This window comes from Cricetulus griseus (genome assembly GCF_003668045.3).
Source record: "Cricetulus griseus strain 17A/GY chromosome 1 unlocalized genomic scaffold, alternate assembly CriGri-PICRH-1.0 chr1_1, whole genome shotgun sequence".
Taxonomy (NCBI): Eukaryota; Metazoa; Chordata; class Mammalia; order Rodentia; family Cricetidae; genus Cricetulus; species Cricetulus griseus.
In genome coordinates this window covers 75,019,180-75,036,444 of record NW_023276807.1, presented here as the reverse complement: position 1 = coordinate 75,036,444, position 17,265 = coordinate 75,019,180, and the positions used below count along the sequence as shown (strand labels likewise).

General features: G+C 42.4%; 1 protein-coding gene across 11 annotated transcripts in view; it reads left to right on the top strand.

Moving 5' to 3' along the window:
• The window catches only part of Pdxdc1 (pyridoxal dependent decarboxylase domain containing 1), a 62,856-nt gene that overhangs the window by 39,700 nt on the left and 5,891 nt on the right, over positions 1-17,265 (top strand). For all 11 annotated transcript variants that reach the window (XM_027387900.2, XM_027387894.2, XM_027387899.2 and 8 more), the window contains 6 exons: positions 1,291-1,341; positions 5,123-5,186; positions 6,518-6,606; positions 12,009-12,114; positions 16,176-16,347; positions 17,087-17,205. In XM_027387900.2, coding sequence (XP_027243701.1) covers positions 1,291-1,341; positions 5,123-5,186; positions 6,518-6,606; positions 12,009-12,114; positions 16,176-16,347; positions 17,087-17,205 — 601 coding nt within the window. The remainder of the gene's footprint in view (positions 1-1,290; positions 1,342-5,122; positions 5,187-6,517; positions 6,607-12,008; positions 12,115-16,175; positions 16,348-17,086; positions 17,206-17,265) is intronic.

Below are 17,265 nucleotides of genomic sequence, written 5' to 3'. Positions count from 1 at the left end.
CCCAGATGATAGCTGGGAAACCAGCATGGGACTGATCCATACCCCAGGAACATGGGTTTCAGTGAGGAAACCTCGGAAATCTACGGGACCTCTTGTAGTATTTCAGTACTTATCCCTAGCATAGGTGTGGACTTTGGGAGCCCATTCTACATACAGGAATATTCTCTGAGCCAAGACACACGGGGGTGGGCCTAGGCCCTATCCCAGAGGATATGATAGACTGATGACACCCTATGGAAGCCCTCACCCTCCCTGGGGAGCAGAAAGGCTATGTGATAGGTAGGGTTTTAGTTGGGGGAGGGGTGGTAGGGGAGGCAGAGGGAACTGGGATTGTCATGTAAAACAATCTTGTTTCTAATTCAAATAAAAAAATATCCATTGTAAAAAAAAAAGTTTTCATGATTCTGTTAGCTCATATCGTGATATAGTTCTTAGGAAATATAAGCCTTTATTACCGTAGCAACTTAGTCAAATTAGGGGAAGGTTTGAGTACTCATGGGAGAAGTTCAATTCCCCATGGAATTGGCTTTAGGAGTGCAGGAAAATAATGATGACATTAACTACCTTTAGGTTACCACAGCTCTGGAAACTTCCTACAACCCAAACTGTAGCTAATCTTCAGTGGTCATGAGGGTTTGAATGACAACCTGCTGTTTACTCACCAGGCCAGGATACCTGTGAAACTGTGGGGCATTAGCAGGTGTGCGTGTCTTCATGTTCATGCCTTCTAGTCCATACTGTGCCATGCATTCATAATAAAAGAAAGCTGTCTCTTGTGATTCCCCTCTCCTCCTCCTATCTCCTCTTGCATCGTGTGTGGCAGCTATTGAGCATCTACTCCATACCAAACAGCATGAAGAGTTTTGCATTATTTCATATGATCTCCACAATTTTACTAGAATATAGGTTTCATTGATAGAACACATTTCAAGTGGGGTTCCTTGAGGGGCAACATCCAATACTCGAATGTCTGCTGAATTCATGTTCCTCTACTCCCTGAGTTAGGAACTATAATGGTTCTCATATCAGGGTTATTGGCTTGAGACTATATAGTAATGGTAATTGTATCCATTCTCATGGCTTGGCATGCTATATGCCTTCACTTGCTAGCCCTACATGTGAAAAATTGAAAAAATATATACAGATGTAGAGTTGTAAAAATTGGAATCACCAAGTTACAGATGCCTTTGTCTGCCTGAAGTGCTTATTTACTTATTGCAAAGACCCTCGTGAAATCTGTTAATATGTCAGTCTAAAAAGGTTGTATACTTTTTATGTTGTTATTTGTAGAGTCAACGGTTGCAAGAAAGTTTGAAAAAAGTGGACCACATCAAAATCTTGGTATAGTATATAATTTTCTTTCTTTTTGGAGGGGAGGGTGGTTCAAGACAGGGTTTCTCTGTGTAACAGCCCTAGCTGTTCTGGAACTCTCTCTGTGGACCAGGCTGGCCTCAAACTCACAGAGATCCACCTGCCTCTGCCTCCAGAGTGCTGGGACTAAAGGCATGTGCCACCATCGCCAGCAGTATGTAATTTTCTCTGCTTTTGCATTAAGTTTTTTTAGCTCCAGTAAAGAAAATGGTTTTCCCCAAGTGTGATAACATTTCATTTGAGTTGTGACAGTTCCAATGAACAGTCTTAGGAGGGAATCACGCATATGTTTATGACCTAAATATATAGTTAGTGTGAAATTAAGAAATCTGTGCCAAACAATATTTGGATTTTAAATACCTATAATTCTTTTAAACTCTAGAATTGCACAAAGATCTTAGGTGACCCCTTTGACTTCTCCTTCCAAGGTCACCCTTTGAGGTCACCCACCCTCGTTGATGACTGTCTCAGAACACTCTGGGCTGCTTTCTGAGGAAAAAGAAATGTCCCAGGTCTTGTCTTTTGGGATCTTTGCTCCCTCAAGTAGTAACTCACAAGGAGACAGACACTTAGCAGGACTAACAACTAAAAGTATCAATCCAGGAGGGCAGCTTTTGACATTTTGCTTCATGGTATTTCAGAATTTAAGGAAATAAATAGGTCATGTTTTTATTTAAATGTGCTCACCAAGTGTGAGCACTTTGGCACTTTTGCAAAACAAGGGTTTATTTCAAAGTTGGTCCTTGAGTTTATTTGGGTTCCAGATTATTATAATCACTTTTGTTTAGAATAGGTTGCAAGGAAGAAGTCAGTATTGGGGAGAGGGGAGGGTACTCTGTATTGCATTCTGAAGCCTGTCAGCTTGCTGCATTCAGTTGAGAGGAAACTTGGAAGAGGATAGTAGGTCATTGGAGGAGCAAAGGGGATGATTCCAAGTCAGGAGACTTGAGTTTTGCTCTTAGCAGACCCTGTGACACTGAGTCATTTTCTTATTTTCATAAGATTCTTTGTTTTTATTTTATATATATGGATGTTTTATTTGCAAGTATGTCTTCTTACCATGTGTGTAGAGGCCAGGAGAAAGCACTGGATTCCCTGAAACAGAGTCACAGAGAGTTGTGAGTCACCATGTGGGTACTGGGAATTGAACCTAAGACCTCTAGAAGAAGCCAGTGCTCGTAACCATTGAGCCACCTCTCCACCCCCTGAGTTATTTTCTTAACGTCTTGTTCTATCATCTTAGCTGTCAAATGAAAGTACATTGGTTGGACACCTCTGCCTGCAGATAAGATTCAAAGTGGACTAGAATGAGCTTGTTAGGAATTGAGGCAGTACTAAGCCCATGTGGTTTTCCTTTCCCTTGCTGAGCCCACTCAGGCTCTCCCATGTCCCCTCTTAACCGTCAGTTCTCTTGGAGTGTCTTTGCAAAGCTACACTGAGTCCAGCAACCCTTTCGACAGCCCTGCTTTCAATGGCTGCTTCCTTCAGTGGAGGATATGTGATCAGCAATCAACAAAAGACATAGTAAGTAGCGTGTCAGTCACCAACTGTCACAGCTACTAGTGGGCTGCCTAAAACCAACAGTCCTAACACATAATACCCACTACCTGTTCTGCTGCCTCTTCGTGGAGACACTCACTGCTCCTCATTTCTTCTCCTACTGGGTTGTGAGTTTTCAGGTCTCGCTTCAAACGTCTCCTCTTCAAGAAGCCTTCCCCTCAGCACCTGGAGATCACATACATAGGACATACATCACTTGATTCCCTGGGAGTTTTCTTCTTCATTGAACTTATTTTTACTCAGGCGCTCTCTGTCTCTGTCTCTCTCTCTCTCTCTCTCTCTCTCTCTCTCTCTCTCTCCCTCCTTCTCTCCCTCTCTTTCTCTCTTTCTCTATGTATGTATGTATGTATGTGTGTGTATGTGTGTGTATATATATATGCATATATATACATATATATTAATATTATAGTTATTTCTTTTCCTGCAGAAGCTTTGTGTCAATTTGCCATCCACCAGATGGGCATTAAAATATAGGACCTCAACAATGAAAGAAAAGGTTCACAACCACTTATGCTCCCTGTCCATGCAATTTAGATTATCTTTACAGCTGCTGCTGCTGCTGCTGCTGCTGCACTGTTGTTGTCGTCTTTGGGTTTTTTGAGACAGGGTTTTCTTGTGTAGCCTCAGGGATCTGCCTGCCTCTGCCTCCTGACTTCGCCACCACGTCCAGCTTTCGAAGCTGCTTCTGTTTACACTTGTTTTTAGATTCATTTTGTTTTGAACCCAGAAATGGTTTAAACTTTTTGGATTTAATTTGGCTTAATGTAATACTTCAGAATTTAGAATTAGATAACTCAAGTGTATTATGTTGGTAGAATCTTGCATGTCTGTATATACCTTTGCACGGTATTTCTTGTGTGCATTGACACTGAGATCACAGTTCAAAGGAAGAAAGGAAACTGATTTTTATATCTATATATTATAATTACATGATTATATATTATATAATTACATGATTATACACACACACTTTGTAGACTGGATCATTCTGCCTAACCTCAAAAGATGAGGAGGTTATTTTGCCACCTTTTTAGTTTTTTTTCTTCCTGTGGAACTTGCCCCATTCTACTTAAACAATAAGTCCTTACTCTCTTAAAGGCATTAGTAATTTTATTTATGTGAAAGTTAGAGATGGCAGATTAAAAGCATTTTAATATAAGAACCAGCTTAATAAATAATTAGAAAATTTAAATATAAATCTTACCAGATCAGAATCTCCTCCACACACCTCCTTAAAGTGTTAGAGCCAGGCTTAGTGGTACACACCTTTAATACCAGCACCTGGGAGACCAAAGAAGATTGTTCTATAAATTCAAGGCCAGGGGTGTATATATTGAGTTCCAAGCCAGCCAGCACTACATAGTGAGGGAGCCTATCTGTGAGTTAACACTTCCTGTTGTGGTCCTACTAAGTGAGTTATCAGCCATAGCATAATTCAAAACAGGATTCATGACTACAATGATAGATTACAGCTGTTAAATGTTGAAAGAAAGCATCCCCAAAGCTTTATCCAACAAAATACCACAGAGCCTGCCAGCTGTTGCTGCTTGGTATGTATCATGGTTGTATGGTAAAGCCTGATGGTTGGTTTATGTCATTGTAATTGTAATGCAGTGAGCATTGTCATCAAGTGGGAAATAACATTGAGTTACTTGGCTTACAATGCACCAGTATATTTTAGACTGCTGGTATGTGCATTGCCGGAAGACTTGAGCCCTGTTCTAAAAGCAATGCCTAAAAAAAAAAAAAAAAAAAAATCCCTGAGTATAAAAGGTTCCTGATTTAGGCTGGAGAGAGATGACTCTCCAGTTAGGAACACTTTGCTGCTCTTGTAGAAGACCCAGATTTGATTCTCAGCACCTACACAGTGGCTCACAACCATCTGTAATTAGAGTTACTACGAGGGATCCAATATCTTCTTTTGGCCTCTGTGGGTGCCAGGCACAAACGTGGTTCACACACATATATGCGGGCAAAACATTCCTATACATTTTTTTTAAAGGCTGCTGGTTTGCATGATTTTGTAGGGATTGTTGGGTCAAGAGAGTAAGAAACCTTCAATTTCATTTTCCTTTCAAATGGCCAGTTAGAGCCTTTGAGCTTTTTAACATTCCTGTGTACAAGCAGCATTTCTGACTGTTTTTCCAAAGATACCACCTCATACTGTAATAGCCAATTTCCCTTTTTGCAGGTGGAAGATGAGCTCAGTTCTCCAGTAGTGGTGTTCAGATTTTTCCAAGAATTACCAGGTTCAGGTAGGTGATTAAAAAAAAAAATTGTATTTGTGTTTCAGGCTTTAAATTTAATATTATATGAAATCAAGTAAGTAGTCTATATGCTTTTATTGCTAAACATCTTCAGTCATTTTGGAAAAGTTTAACAGTTTTCACAAGCATGCTAGTGTTAAATCCCTATGACCAAACAAAGGACTCCCAAATGCCCACCACATAGCCTGTGCTGAGCCAGCTAGACCACACAGTGCTTAGCAGACTAGTTGTCAACTTTTCAAGATTTGCTTTGGTTTTTTCTTAGAATTCCTCTAAGGAGAGTGGTTTTATGTTTGTTCTTTTGTTTTTTGTTTTTGAAACAGGGTTTCTCTGTGTAGCCTTGGTTGTCCTGGAACTAGCTCTGTAGACCAAGCTTGCCTCAAACTCACAGAGATCTGCCTGCCTCTTCTCCCAGAGACTGGGATTAAAGTTGTGTGCCACCACCACCTGGCAAGAGTAATTTCTTAGAAAATGGAAATAAAGAATTGTATTTCTAGGGATATTTTTATGAGTTACATGATGAGGGGAAAGTGTGGGACTTTAACCCTCCTATTCTCCTGTTAAATTCTTAGCCCTTAATTCTCAAGTATTTTGCTTAAGGAGGATAGATCCTCACTGCTCTCTTTCTCCTCCTCCACCCCACCCCCTTCTCATTCTGACTGGCCTGGAACTTGCTATATAAAGTAGGTTTAGTCTCAGATTCACAATGATCTGCCTGCCTCTGCCTCCCAAGTGCTGGAATTAAAGCCACCACCTGGCTATTCTTTTTTTTTTTTTTTTCCTTTTGAGACCTAATTGTCCCCTGGGGCCTAGGCTGGCCTTGAACTCTTAACAATCCTCTGACCTCAGCTTTATCAAAGGCTGAGATTATAGCTGTGCACCACTAGACCGGTGTTAAAAGCAAATTTTAAAAAAAGAAAAGAGAGAAAAGAAAGAAAATTAAGAATTCTTTTCTAAGCTGGGCAGTGGTAGTACAGGTTTTTAGACAGCACTCAGAGGCAGAGGCAGGCAGATCTCTGTGAGTTCAAGGCCAGCCTGGTCTATGGAGCAAATTCTAGGACATCCAGGGTTATACAGTGAAACCCTGTCTTGGGAAACCAGAGTGGGGTGGGGAAGCATCCTATTCTAAAAATCTACTGAGAAGTCACTTAGTTCATCAAAAAAGTGTAGGACCTTAACCTCTCAGATATTTTGATTCCACAAATATATGATGCTGTTCTTTTAGGACTCACATTAGCACCTACATGAAGTGGAATTGAGTTGTAATGTTTCCTGTAGCCTTGTTTCTGGAAATTAATCCCTTCTGTGTTTGGCCTCAGATCCAGCCTTTAAAGCTGTCCCAGTATCCAACGTGGCACCTGCAGCTATTGGTCGGGAGAGAGATCCCTGTGATGCACTGAACCGATGGGTAAAGATGGCTGCTATCTTCTCTTCTTTATTTCTGGAGCACTGTCACCTGGCCTCACACTTGCTGTTATATGGTCATTTGTGGTTAGTCATAGCCAAAGGAAGGTGCCTCCTACAGAGAGACCACAGTTGTTCTCTTCTCAATCAGATAAGCAGCTCATACACAGTCTCCTGTGACCATTTCCTGATTGCTGTGCAAGGCTAAAGCAGCATCTAAAGAAAGCCTCAACTTCAGGACCTCTGCTTTGGGCAACAAGAGAGTGCCTAAAGCTGAGTGTGGTAGCACATGTCTTTAATCCCAGCATTCCAGAGACAGAGGCAGGTGGGTCTCTGTGAGTTTGAGGCCAGCCTGGTCTACAGAGTGAGTTCCAGGACAGCCAGGGCTACATAGTAAGAACTTGTCTCAAAGAAAAAACAAACACACAAAATGCATCAGAATGCACAGGTGTCCCCTGAGCACCCATGGCAGCCAGGCAAAGTGGGCCAGCATTCTGCTCTAGCAGCTGTTTGGACACTTACATGTAGTACCTCTATATTTTAGACTTCAAGTGTTCTCAATAGGGTAAAGATGTTGTCTTAGTTAGGGTTTTTGTTGCTGTAAAGAGACACCATGACCATGGCAATTCTTAATAAAGGAAAACATTTTAAAGGTTTAGTCCATTGCCATCATGACAGGGAGCATAGCAACTGGGAGAATGACAGCATGCCAGCAGACATGGTGCTGGAATAGTAGCTGAGAGTCCTACATCTTGCAGGCAACAGGAAGTGGTCTGTCTCACTGGGCATGGCTTAAGCATATATGAGACCTCAAAAAGCCAGCTCCACAGTGGCACACCTTAACAAGACCACACCTAATATATATAAAAGGCCCACATCTTATAATAGTGCCACTCCCTTTGGGGGCCGGTTCCTTTCAGACCATCCCAGATGTTCACAGCAGCATCATTTCCTGGACTCTGGTAAATAAATAATACATGCTTGCTGTGCCATTCAAAGAAGCTATTATAAACCTGTAGACATGGAGTAAGAAGTTTTTTCTCTTTTGGGGGGCCTGACACCCAGCTCCCAAATGAACCACATATGGAGTCTTATTTATGAATGCCCAGCCTTAGTTTGGCTTGTTTCTAGCCAACTTTTCTTAAATTAACCTGTCTACCCTCTGGGCTTTCATCTTTCTCTTACTTCTGTAAATCTTACTCTGTGGATGGCTGTGTAGATGGATGACTGGGTGGCTGGCCCCTGACATCCTCCTCTCCTTGTTCTCTTGTTCCTCCCTTTTCTCAGTTCTCTTTCTACTTAGACTCTCTGCCTGCCAGCCCCGCCTATACTTGTTCCTGCCTCACTATTGACCGTTCAGCTCCTTATTAGACCATCAGGTGTTTTAGACAAGCAAAGAATCACAGCTTCAATGAGTTAAACAAATGCAGCATAAACATGTCACACACCTTAAAATAATATTCTATCACATTTATCCCTTTTTGTCTGGATAAAAAGAAATGAAAGGTTTTTAACTTTAACATAATGAGACTGTACACAGTAAGAACAATTATCAAGTAAAGACTACATTCACAATGTAATGAGTTCCAGTTCATTTGTATCTGGCAAATTAAAAGAAAATACTCCATAATCCTATCTTAGTAAATCCAAAATTTTTTATTTAACTTTCTATCATATCTAAGGAAAACTGCAACTACAACTATTTAGTCTTCAATGCCATCATAGGCACCAGAAGGACATAATATTATTTAAGTTATCAAAAAATGCACTGCAAATGACTTCCAGAAACTCTAAAAATGACAAAGATATCTGACTGCCTGGACAGCCACCCAAAGTTGCTCTGCAATGCTGGGGCATCCATCTTCAGTCCACAGGCCCTAATATCTAGCCAGCCTTTCAATGAAGCAGGAAATTTAAAAGACTGTCCTGCCTATATTGACAGTTGTCACTTCCCTGTGTGTCCTGCAGAATGCCTGGCGGTTTTTCTGGGAAGCAGGAACCCTGAAGGGACCATCCTGACTTGTTCAGGCAAAGTTCAGTGGTTACTTGCCTGTGGGTCCTGCATATCCTGTTTGCATACAGCACACTGTAAATAAAGGCAAGAGCAGTTTCTTTGCCCAGTGGCTAGCCTGGCCACAATGAAAGCACACTCCATAGGAGTTTCTTCGATGCCCATCATTTCTCAAGTAAATCATGCCGCCAGAACAGATGTGTCTCATTGTCTCGAAAAGCCCTAAATTAATAAAACATTTTATATGCTATGTTCAATGGGTCTTTGAAAGGTTTGAAGACCATCTACCTAAAATATCTACAAATATGATTGCTATAAATGACTACTAACCTGTGTTTCTTGATTACCTAAATTGTTCATAATAATAGCTTTCAAAACTGGAATTTTACCTTACATGTTTAAGTGAACTTTGTAGGTACAATACCTTAAACAAGAGCAGAAACATATACACAATATGTTGTAACTAAAATAACCTTACATTTGTATTAATACACAAAAATCCTTTAAACAAGAGTAGAAACATACAGAGTAACAAAATTGGCTTTGAATTTGTATCCATATACAAAAATCCATGCCAGTACAAAATATCTGAGGTTAATAGTTGTTTTTATCCTATAGACCCCTAAATAATAACAAACATCTATAACCTACAAAATAACCAAAGACCACCACACCCTTTTAAAATCTCTTGGGAATGTGGTTACAGTCCTTTCCATACCATTTCCTGCTGGCTGTGGGTGAAGACATCCCCAGGGGTCCCTGAGGAAATTTTGAAATAATGACCAAGTCCTGGGAAGACTAGCTAGAATCTTAGTTGATAGATATCACCTGTCCAGTTTCAGTCGCTCTCCCCTGATCAGACCAGATCCATATCAACCTGGAAGGAATCCACAGCCTTTTGTTTCCACAGGAAACAAAATCACTTATTCAAAGCGTTTTTGATTTCTATTTGACAAAATTTTTTTTTTTTTAAGTTAAAGCATTCTTAAAATGTCTAGGCTGGTTTATTTCCACAGTCCTCTTTCAATTCCAGGTCTCTTAACAGCTGCCCTTGCTTTTCAACAATCAAAAAATTAAAAATCAACACAATAGCATACAGGATCCAGGTTCCCTGTGCATTTCCCATCTTTATGTGGCTTTTTTCCTTTATATTACTTGTACTTTATTATTTTTAAACTATTTCTTTCTATGACTGTCATTTTCTTTTTCTTAAGCCTACCACATTTTAAAACACACTGGAACCTATTTAGTTTTTGTTTTTCTGTCTGGACCCCCTTTACTGATTATCTTTTAGCCTTGTGTGATTTCATGAGCAAACTTTAAATTGTTCAGCTACTACACCAGGGTCCTCCAGGAGCAGCTCTATAGGCTGCCCCGCCCACTCTTGGGTTGGGTCTTGAAAGACAAGCCTAAAGCTTGCATCCTGGTGGGAGATTCATGACTGAGAACTGCATTAAATCTTTCTAGTTTGGAAGCCAATACCTGAGTTGCTGCAAGCGGTTTTTTTACTTAGCTTACCATTTCTGTTTCTATTTAGTGCTGCTGGCTGAACAGCAGTGTCTGTTAAAGGAACTGTATGCTTTTTTTTTCTTTTCTTTTCTTTTCTTTTTTCTTTTTTTCTGCTTTCTGAGGCTGTAGAGGGATATCAGAGCCCCATGACGGTACACCACTTAGAAAAATATTTTAAACAGATGGAACATGATCAGCACAAATTAGATGGGGAAAAATGCAGGTTATTGGGGCTGGGTAGGTGGCTCTATATGGTAAAGTACTTGCAGTACAAGCATGAATACCCCAGTTCAACTCTCCAGGAACCATGTAAAAAAAATAGCTAGGTATGCATGGCAGAATGCCTACAGTCTAACACTAGAGAGGCAAAGACAGGTGGTTCAGCGGGTTCATTGACCAGACAGTTTAAACAAATCGATAAGCTACAATTTCAGTGAGGAGAGGCCCTGTCTCAAAAATAAGATGGAGACATGGGATGTACTCACTCAAAAGTGGATATGAGACATAGAACAAAGGATCACCAGCCTATAATCCACAAACCCCAGAGAAGCTAGGAAACAAGGAGGACCCTAAGAGAGACATACATGGTCCCCCAGAGAAGGGGAGGGGAAAGGGACAAGATCTCCTGAGCAATTTGGGAGAGGGGGGTAGTAGGAAGGGGAGGGGGGAGGAGAACATGAGGGATCAGGAAGGAGAATGAGAGAAAGAAAAGAGACACCTTAATAGAGGGGGCCATTATAGGTCTAAAGAGAAATCTGGCCCTAGGGAAATGTCCAGGGATCCACAAGGATGACCCCAACTAGGACCCTAAGCAATAGTGGAGAGGCTACCTTAAATGCCATCCTAGAGCCTTCATCCAGTAGCTGATGGAAGCAGAAGCAGACACCCATAGCTAAACACTGAGGCAAACTCCTGGAATCCAGTTGTAGAGAGGGAGGAGTGATGAGCAAAGGGGTCAAGACCATGCTAGGGAAACCCAGAAACAGCTGACCTGAGCAAGTGGAGGCACATGGACCCCAGACTGACAGCTAGGAAACCAGCATAGGACCAAACCAGGGCCCCTGATTGTGGGTGTCAGTTGGGAGGCCTGGACAGTCTTTGGGGCCTCCAGCAGTGGAACCAGTGTTTATCCCTGCTGCACGAATAGACTTTGGGAGCCCATTCTCTATGGAGGGATACTTCCTCAGCCTAAATACATGGGAGGGCCTAGGCCCTGCCCCAAATAGACTTTGATGATCTCCCATGGGAGGTCTCACTCTCCCTGGGGAGTGGATGCAGGGTGGGATGGGAGGTTGGTGGGGGCATGGGAGGATGGGAGGAAGAGGGAACTGGGATTGGTATGTAAAATAAGATTGTTTTTAATTTAAATAAAAAATTATAATAAAAAAAAAGTAAGGTGGAGAATGACTGAGGAAGAGTCCAGCATTGATCTCTGGTCTCCACATAGCTATGTACACACACAAATGTGTGCTTGCATACACATAAAAGAAGAGTAGGTTCCTAAAGTGTGTAGAATGCCCTGTTTTGCTACAAAAACAGAGAAGACCCTGGGAAATATATCAGACGTCAGTAGTCAGTGTTAAGATAGTAAGTCATTTTTATTTCATATTTTGTTTTAACTGTATTGCATGTTTTTCTAAAGTGAATTTGTATTTGGAATAACATAAAATGTACTGTTCATTGGAAAGGGGGGGGCAGTGTCTCTTAGGCAAGGTCTGTTTTTAGGGCTGGAAACAAGAAATTGCTATGAAGTATTGAAAGATGCCCTAAAGAATAAGGGAAACTATCTCCAGGAGCCACTTTAGTCTTGGTGAGGTTATGAGGGTATGTGGTAAAGATATTGAAGTCCCCTGTTGCAGGAATGTTCTCTGTCCTTTTCCCTGCAGCTAGGGGAACAACTGAAACAGCTGGTGCCTATGTGTGGTCTCACTGTCATGGACTTGGAGGTAGATGGCACCTGTGTGCGGTTCAGCCCTTTGATGACGGCAGCAGGTAAGGCAGTCAGATGATGGGTCTCCCTTATGTCCTCCTGCTCTCCTGGAGTTTGCAGCATCTCCCTTTGAAGGAGCTTTTCTTTGGGCCAAATTTAGGTTTCAGCATAACTTCTCAGAAAGAGTGCGACATCTGGAGCCACTCAGTTCTGTGTGTTGATTTCCTGTGACTCTGGGTTTTCTATTTTGGTTCCTCCTCGCATCTGAGTAACCTGTGTAGCTTTCAAACCTTTTAGCACTTAGACTGTGGCAGCACACACAAGACCTGCACAGGTTCAAGGCTGATAGGGTCCCACACTGAGAAGGGAGGAGAACAGGGTATCCCTGTCCCTTGTCTCTCCAACAAAAAAAAGCAGTCTGCAATTAAATACCTGCTGGCAAGGGAAAGTGCCAGGGAGAAGGTGGCCAACACAAAACTAACTCAGTGGGATTTTTGTGAACTTTTTTGTTTCCTTCTGCTTTGTTTTGCCTTTTTCCCTCCCTTATGGGTCTTTTGTTTGTTTCAATTTTAGGTTTAGGTGGGGTGGTGTGTTTCTTGTTTGTTTTGGATTTTTTTTTCCCCTCTCATTTTTTTGTTTGCTTTGAAAGAGAAAACAAAGTTGTGTAGGTAAGGAGGTGAAAGGACCTGGGAGGAATTGGGAGAGAGGAAATCATAATCAAATATATAAAATGCCTTCAATAACAGAACCCCTTCTTCCCCAAACAATCAAACCTTTCAGTAGCCGGGTCACCACCAGCATTTTGACACTGTGTTTGGAATAGAACCTAGACATGCCTTTATTTATGCTTAATTACATCTTTAATAGTATATATTTAAGGTTACAATGTGGGGTTTTTGTTTTGTTTTGTTTTGTTTGTTTTTGTTTTTTCAGACAGGGTTTCTCTGTGTAGCTTTGGAACCTATCCTGGCACTCACCAGGCTGGCCTTGAACTCACAGAGGATCCGCCTGCCTATGTCTACTGAGTGCTGGGATTAAAGGTGCGCGTCACCAACTCCCGGCTTGCAGTGTGTTTTTTAATACACATAATTAAAGATACAAATGTATAAGGCAGCATGGCAGTGGTGCACACCTTTAATCCTAGCACTTGGAAGGCAGAGGCAGGTGGATCACTGAGAAGGTTAGCCTGGTCTACAAGAGTGAGTTCTAGGATAGCCAGGGATGTCTCTGTTACACAGAGAAACCCTGTCTCAAAAAGAGAAAGAGGGAGAGAGGGGGGGGGGAGAGAGAGGAGAGAGGAGAGAGATGAGATAGAGATGCTTGTGTAGTCAACCCTCCAGAAGTTCTTAGGCATTCACACGGGGGGGTGTGAATGAGGATCCCCAGTTACCCTGGGGACTAATAGAGTAGAGCCTCTGTTTTTAGACATTGCAGACAGCAGTGCAGTTGAAGTCTGAAAACAGAAGGTGGGGATATGCCCTCTCGGTCACTAATAAAACAACAGGTAAGCAGGAGAAAATAAGCTCTTTGTTCTGTTTTTATGGTAATGCTCTAAAAAGCTACTAGAAAAGGCTCTGGTCTTTTCACACAAAAAAAATGGTAACTATTTGAAAAGAGGCAGGCTTTCCCCATTTTTCCTAGATTGGACCATTCACGTATGTATGTGTCAACATAGCCCACCATACCCTGTAAATATATAGAGTTGGAGACAGGGTCTCACTTTGTACCTTTGACAGGCCTGAGACACTGAGTAAACCACATTGGCTTTGAACTCACAGAGATCTGCCTGCTTCTGCCTCCTAAGTGCTGGAATTAAAGGTGTGCACCCCCTAGTATATGTATGACTTTTAAATTTTGTATTTATTTGGGGGGGGTGTAGTATGCGCATTACACATATGGAAATCAAAGGACAGTTTTAGGATGTCAGTTTCCTCTTAACATGTGAATTCTAGGAATCAAACTCAGTTATTACATGTCAGCAAGTGCCTTCACTCACAGTACCGTTTTACCAACCCTTATTTTATTAGAGACAGGGTCTTGCTGTGTAACCTAGGCTGACCTTAAACACTTGATCCTCCTGCCTCAGTCTCCTGAATACAGCAGGGCATGAGTCACCACACCTTTCTTTTCTTCTTATTTTTCAAGACAGAATTTCTCCGTGTAGCCCTGACTGTCCTGGAATTTGCTTTGTAGACCACACTGGCCTCAAACTGAGATCCGCCTGCCTCTGCCTCCCAAGTGCTGGGATTAAAGGCATGTGCCACTAATGCCCTTTCTTATATATTAACTTTAAAAAGATGCAGTTGGTGAGAAAGTGAAAAAATTGGTTATGCTTTTTATAATAAGATTTAAAACAATTTAAGAATCTTTTTGGTGGTTTTTCATGAGATGTTCAATGTTTTTACAAAGATATTTTCTCAAGCTCATCAAAATAAGAAAATTTGTCCTTCAAAGGAAAGGCCATTTTGGAGCTTGCTGATGGCCTCCACCCCAGCCCTGAAAATAGTGCTGGAGGCTGGCAAAGAACATCTAGGCAGCATCTGTGAGCCTGAAGGAGGAAGAGTGAACTGCCAAGACTCCCTCACCTCTGAGTTCCTGAGGCCTCTAACGCTGACTTGACATGACTCAGTGTATCTCATATGGTGCTGGTACCGTCTCACTGCCCTCTGATGTCCCAGATACAAATCCACCAAAACATTCCCTTCCATTAATATTTGCATATAAATCAGGAATCTGCCTTTTTGTTTCAGCCCATGACAGGATATGTGTAACCTGAGTCAATCCTTCTGTGAGAAAATGGCTTCTAGGTAGAGAGTTCTACTGTGAATTAAATATACAAAACAGCTGTGTCCCCTGGAGCAGCAACAGTTAAATTGTTATGTATTCATTATTTTTTATTGTGTGGAAAGGGCACATGTATGTGGAACTCAGAAGACTTGTTGGGACTTGGTTCTCTCTTACTACCCTTGTGGATCCTGGGAACCAAGGTTAGGTTGCCAGGCTTGATGGCAAACACCTTTACCACTGAGTCCTGTCAGCCTGACTTTTTTTTTTTTTTTTTTTTTGATTGAGCTATTCAATTTTCTCCACTTCCCTTTCCTCCTCCCCTCTCCTCTTCTACCTCCTCCTGTCCCCACACTCCCAATTTACTTAGGAGATCTTGTCTTTTTCTCCTTCCTAGGCGGAAAATGTATGTATGTCTCTCTTAGGGTCCTTTTTGTTACCCGATTTTGGTTTTTCGAGACAGGGTTTCTCTGTGTAGCTTTGGAGCCTATCCTGGCACTCACTCTGAAGACCAGGCTGGCCTTGAACTCACAGAGATCCGCCTGCCTCTGCCTCCCGAGTACTGGGATTAAAGGCGTATGCCACCACCACCCGGCTTGTTACCTGATTTTTAAAAATGTGTTCATGTATGTGGTATGTGTATGTGTGCACGTGGAGGCCAGGGGTTGGCATCAGGTGCCTTTTATCTGTGTCCACCTTATATTGTTTATGACAGTGTCTTGCCTAACCCTGGAAGCTCACTGAGCTGGCCAGGGAGCTCCAAGGATCCTCCAGTCTCCACCTCCCCAGTCTGTGGTTAGAGGTGTGTGCCATGACACCGTGACACAACAGCTTTCTGTGTTAGGATCCATGGGGATTCAAGCCCTGGGCCTCTCGCTTGTACCAGGGAACTATTGCCCCAGCCCCAAGTGTGTTAGTTTTTGTAACCCGATTCTTCTGTAGTTACGTGGAGCAACTTAAAAAACATTTAGGTCAGGGATAGTAGCTCATGCCCATAATTCTAACACTTTGGAAGTTGGGGCAGGAGGACTGCATGAGTTAAAGGCCAGCCTCAACTATAGGATGAGTCCCAAGCTAGGTGGTGGTGGTGGCACACCCCTTATCTCAGCACTCAGGAGGTAGAGGCAGGTGGATCTCTGAATTCAAGGCCAGCCTCGTCCACAGACGGAGTTCCAAGGCAGTCAGGGCTACACAGAGAAATCATGTCTCCAAAAAATATATATATTTTTTTTTCAGCTAATACTAAGAACTTTGACGTTTGACCTTGTTGGTACCCTCCCCTACCCCACCACCAAGTCCTTCCTCAAGCATCTCTCAAACATTTTGTGGATTTTTTCAGGGTTAGGAACTCGAGGAGAGGATGTGGATCAACTCATCACCTGCATCCAAAGCAAACTGCCGGTTTTGACGTGTACACTACAGCTTCGAGAAGAGTTCAGACAGGAGGTAGAGGGGACAGCAAGCCTCCTCTATGTTGATGACCCCACCTGGCCTGGAATCGGGGTTGTCAGGTATGGAGGACTACTTTCACAAAGACAAGTGGGTCCTGATGCTTACATATCCAAGAACTCACTGAGATGTTATGGAGTGTTTACAAAGGCCTAACATAGACAGATAGTTTGGCCCACCATTGGGCTTGAGTAAGGGGTCAATGTGTGCCATCTGCTTGTGCTAATTCACAAGTGCCCAGGGCAGACACAAAGTAAACAATTGGTTACTTATGGGAGGGGTATACAGAGTTTTCCAGAGTAAGCCTGGTTCCCTGTAGGGAGTAACCCTAGCCCCGCCCAATAGTCCTGGGGCAGGTACCAGGTGGACCTGGGGACTCGCCCATAAGGGCGGGGTGAAGGAAAGCCGGGATGACGTAAAAGGGACTTCTTAAAGGGCGGCACGAGGGACCGCGCGCTCTCTTTGTTCTGGCTGCGCTGGCTGGGTTCTTAACCTAGCTTTGGCCTGTGTTTCACCCGGCTGTGCTTGGAAATAAAGAGACTTTAATCCAATAGTTCCCAGGGAGAGAGCTGCACTGGCCTCACAGTCTTCTGGGTCATCTTCCTTTCCTCTCATTTTTCCTTCTTCCTTGTAAATAAAAGACCCCAGACTCTTGTTTTCCTGGACCACAAACTGAGGCTTATAACGTTATTGAAAGGTGACTCCACATCTGTGCCCATTTCTGGGAGTTTATACTGCACCTACAGCCCTGACTGAAGAGATGCTCAATCTTAGATGTGTTACTGTGCTCTGATGTTTTAGATATGAGCATGCTAATGATGATAACAGCAGTTTGAAATCTGATCCAGAGGGGGAGAAAATACACACTGGACTTCTGAAAAAGTTAAATGAACTGGAATCTGACCTCATATTTAAAATGGGTAAGAACTATTCTAAGTCACTGTGAACTTTAAGTAGACCATGTTGAACGGGGTTAAGGA